This window comes from Priapulus caudatus, unplaced genomic scaffold, assembly GCF_000485595.1.
Source record: "Priapulus caudatus unplaced genomic scaffold, Priapulus_caudatus-5.0.1 Scaffold1302, whole genome shotgun sequence".
Lineage (NCBI taxonomy): Eukaryota > Metazoa > Priapulida > Priapulimorpha > Priapulimorphida > Priapulidae > Priapulus > Priapulus caudatus.
This window is the reverse complement of record NW_014578363.1, coordinates 79,366-82,916: the sequence shown is the minus strand read 5'-3', so window position 1 is coordinate 82,916 and position 3,551 is coordinate 79,366. Positions and strand designations below refer to the sequence as shown.

The 3,551-nt window shown below is 49.6% G+C and overlaps 1 protein-coding gene across 1 annotated transcript; it reads right to left on the bottom strand.

The window, feature by feature from the left end:
• Positions 1-152: 152 nt before the first annotated feature.
• On the bottom strand, positions 153-3,259 carry LOC106816160 (glycine receptor subunit alpha-2-like; the record flags this gene model as incomplete). The annotated part of the gene is made up of 3 exons (XM_014820718.1): positions 3,087-3,259; positions 890-972; positions 153-287 (listed from the first exon to the last, which is right to left on the bottom strand). Coding segments are annotated over exons 1-3 (391 nt in total), but the record flags the coding sequence as incomplete, so codon positions are not given.
• Positions 3,260-3,551: the final 292 nt, after the last annotated feature.

Below are 3,551 nucleotides of genomic sequence, written 5' to 3'. Positions count from 1 at the left end.
CATGCTAGCTATCAACATGTTATTAACACGATTGTTAGTCCTACCTTACATATAATCATGTTACATTACAATGTCAATCATGCTAGCTATCAACATGTTATTAACACCATCGTTAGTCCTACCTTACATATAATCGTGTTACGTTACATTACCTATGCTGTTAGTTACGACAGCGGAACCCGTGGTTAGTCCCTCCAGTTTGAACTGAGGCAGGTTAACTTCGTTTTCGAATCTCACGGGAGTGTCTGAGACCCAGTAGAGTAATTGCTCGTCTGTGCTCAGCATATCTGAAGCATCAAACATTACACATTGCACTCCAGAAACCCCCCAAAACTCGTAGCATTCGTGTCAAGCCAAGGTTACGCGAAACCGCTGGTACTTTAAACGGGTAAAATTATGTTGACAGTCATTCTCGGTCTTGGAATTATTGAGAAGGTCATCTTAGTTGATCAATATAAGTTGTATTGTCACTTTAGTTCCTGGTATGATTGTGTAGGTCACTCTCGGTATTACAATTATTTATTTTTAAGGTGAGCTGCGTTCCCATATTGTTTGTAAAGGTTTCTATCGTTTTGGGAATGGTTATATATATATATATACGGGGAAAGTTAAACACGATGTGCGTGATCAGTCAAATAATGCTGTAATAAATAAGGCACACAAGAGTATACGAAACAAGTTTTCTATTCCGACTCAGTAAACACTAAACGCGACCACACCACGACTTCCTTGATTCCCAAGTAAGGTAAAGGGATCTATCACACTTATATGCTAAGCACACGTGTATTACTCGATACTCTATAGAACTCGAATCAGAGAGGTAATGAAGCGAATGTGGGCAGGAGCTAATGAGCTTATGGAGGGTTAATGTGAGAAGGCAACACCGTACAGCTCTGTAGCTCTAGCGGACATGTCTGGTTGTCCATCGGGTACTTGGCCAGCCACATCGGGCATGAGAGCGTCAGTGTGAGCCTGTGAAAAACACAAGGAGTTGTCGTTATTACACACACACACACACACACACACACACACACACACACACACACACACACACACACACACACACACACACACACACACACACACACACACACAGACACACACACACACACACACACACACACACACACACACACAACACACACACATAACACACACACACGCACGTCACGCACGCACGCACGCACGCCCGCACGCAACGCCCGCCGCCCGCACGTACACACACACGTGTGTACGCATGCACGCACGCACGCACGTATGCGCAGAAGCACACGCCACATGCACACGCACGCACGCACGCACACACACACAAACACACACACACACACACACACTCACACACGCACCCACGCACGCACGCACGCACGCACGCACACGCGCACAGACAAACACACCACCACACCACGTACGCACGCACGCACGCACGCACGCGCGCACACACACACACACACACACACACACACACACACAACACACCACACACACAACCACACATACACACTGTGATAGCCGCTATGGCGTACGTGCCTATATCACTGATGTTTGATAGAGTATCGCACAAGAGAGGCATCTGCCCATCGCTGTTACTGTAAGCGAGATCCCCGCTGAATGACGCAAATCATAGTTTTATTCCTCCCGTAGCCACGCATGCAGCCTCACAAATAACTAAGCCGAAACAAATAAACACCGAAGAAAGTACGCGAACGAGATAGAATAATAAATACATGATATTCGCGCACGTATATGCATTACTCACAATGTTTCTTGATGGTTATTGTTTTAGCACATATACATATATATATATTATATACATATACATATTCATAAACACACATACACGCACACGCCCGCACGCACGTATACACACACGCGCGCGCGCACGCGCACACGCCACGCACACACGCACACACGCACGCACACACACGCGCGCACACGCACGCACACACGCACACGCCACGCACACACACACGCGCCACGCACGCGCGCGCACGCACACACATACACACACCTGTTTAGAATGTTATATTATTATATATATATATCAGAGAGAGAGAGAGGAGACACACAGAGAGAGATTTTATAATATAATACAGCATTATCACTTCGTGCATACATTTACGAAGATTTATCAGTAACCGAAGAATAGTTCCACGCACACGCGTAGCTAACACACGCCAACTACGCCATGTTTACCATCGCGCACAACGGCGTAGCCACACACGCCAACTACACGCATGTTTACCATGCCACGCACACGCGTAGCCAACACACCTCCAACTACCATCATGTTTACCATCGCCACGCACACGCGTAGCCAACACACTCCACTACCACCATGTTTACCATCCACGCACACCGCGTAGCCACACACTCCAACTACCACCATGTTTACCATCCACGCACACGCGTAGCCAACACACGCCAACTACCACCATGTTTACCATCCACGCACACGCGTAGCCAACACACGCCAACTACACCTGTTTTACCATCCACGCACGACGCGTAGCCAACACACGCCAACTACCACTATGTTTACCTCACCGCACACGCGTAGCACACACGCCAACTAAACCATGTTACCATCCACGCACACGCGTAGCCAACACCGCCAACTACCACCATGTTTACCATCCACGCACAACGCGTAGCCACCACACGCCAACCTACCGCCATGTTTACCATCCACGCACAACGCGTAGCCAACACACTCCAACTACACCATGTTTACCATCCACGCACACGCGTAGCCAACACACGCCAACTACCACCATGTTTACCATCCGCGCACCGCAACCGGCAGTTAGATGCGATATGATATGACTACTACGCACTTTAATTTAATTTAATTTTTGTTTTTTTAGGGTTAGGGTTAGGTTTTTTTTTTTTTTAAGTGCCTAGTAGTCATATCCTAAGTGCCTAGTAGTCATATCATATCGCATCTAACTGCCGGGTGCCCACGCACCCAGCAAGCCTTGCGGGCTCGCACCACAGCCGCGCCGCGCATGCGCCGGCACGTGTACGTGACGTCACAGCCGCGCCGCGCATGCGCCGACGCGTGTACGCGACGTCACGCAGGTGCCTACCTGACGCTGTACCAGACCTTGCCGTCCTGGTAGACCTGTATAATGACGTTGGACGATGTAAGGTTGTGCGCATGTCCGTGTTCTCGTTGTGAAGTAGATGTTCGGACGCCAGATTTTGTTGAGGTAGTGCGGGGTCGCATAGATGAAAGTTCGGTTGCGCGGCAGGTGGTCATCGTAGCGGAAGCGCCCGTCCATCCACCACTGCCGTAGACGAATGTTGATCGTGTACTCCTGAAACAGGACGGGAAGCAGGGTGGGTGGTGCCGGCGTGTGTTCAGCCCGCAAAGAAAGGAAGTCTATAGTACGATGTTCGGTCGAACAACGACACACGTGCACTTACGCACGCACGCACACACACTTGCTCACGTAGGCACGCACGCTTGGGCGAGCACGCGCGCGCGCGCACATACACACACTCACACAAACACACACACACACATACACACACACCACCACACCCACACA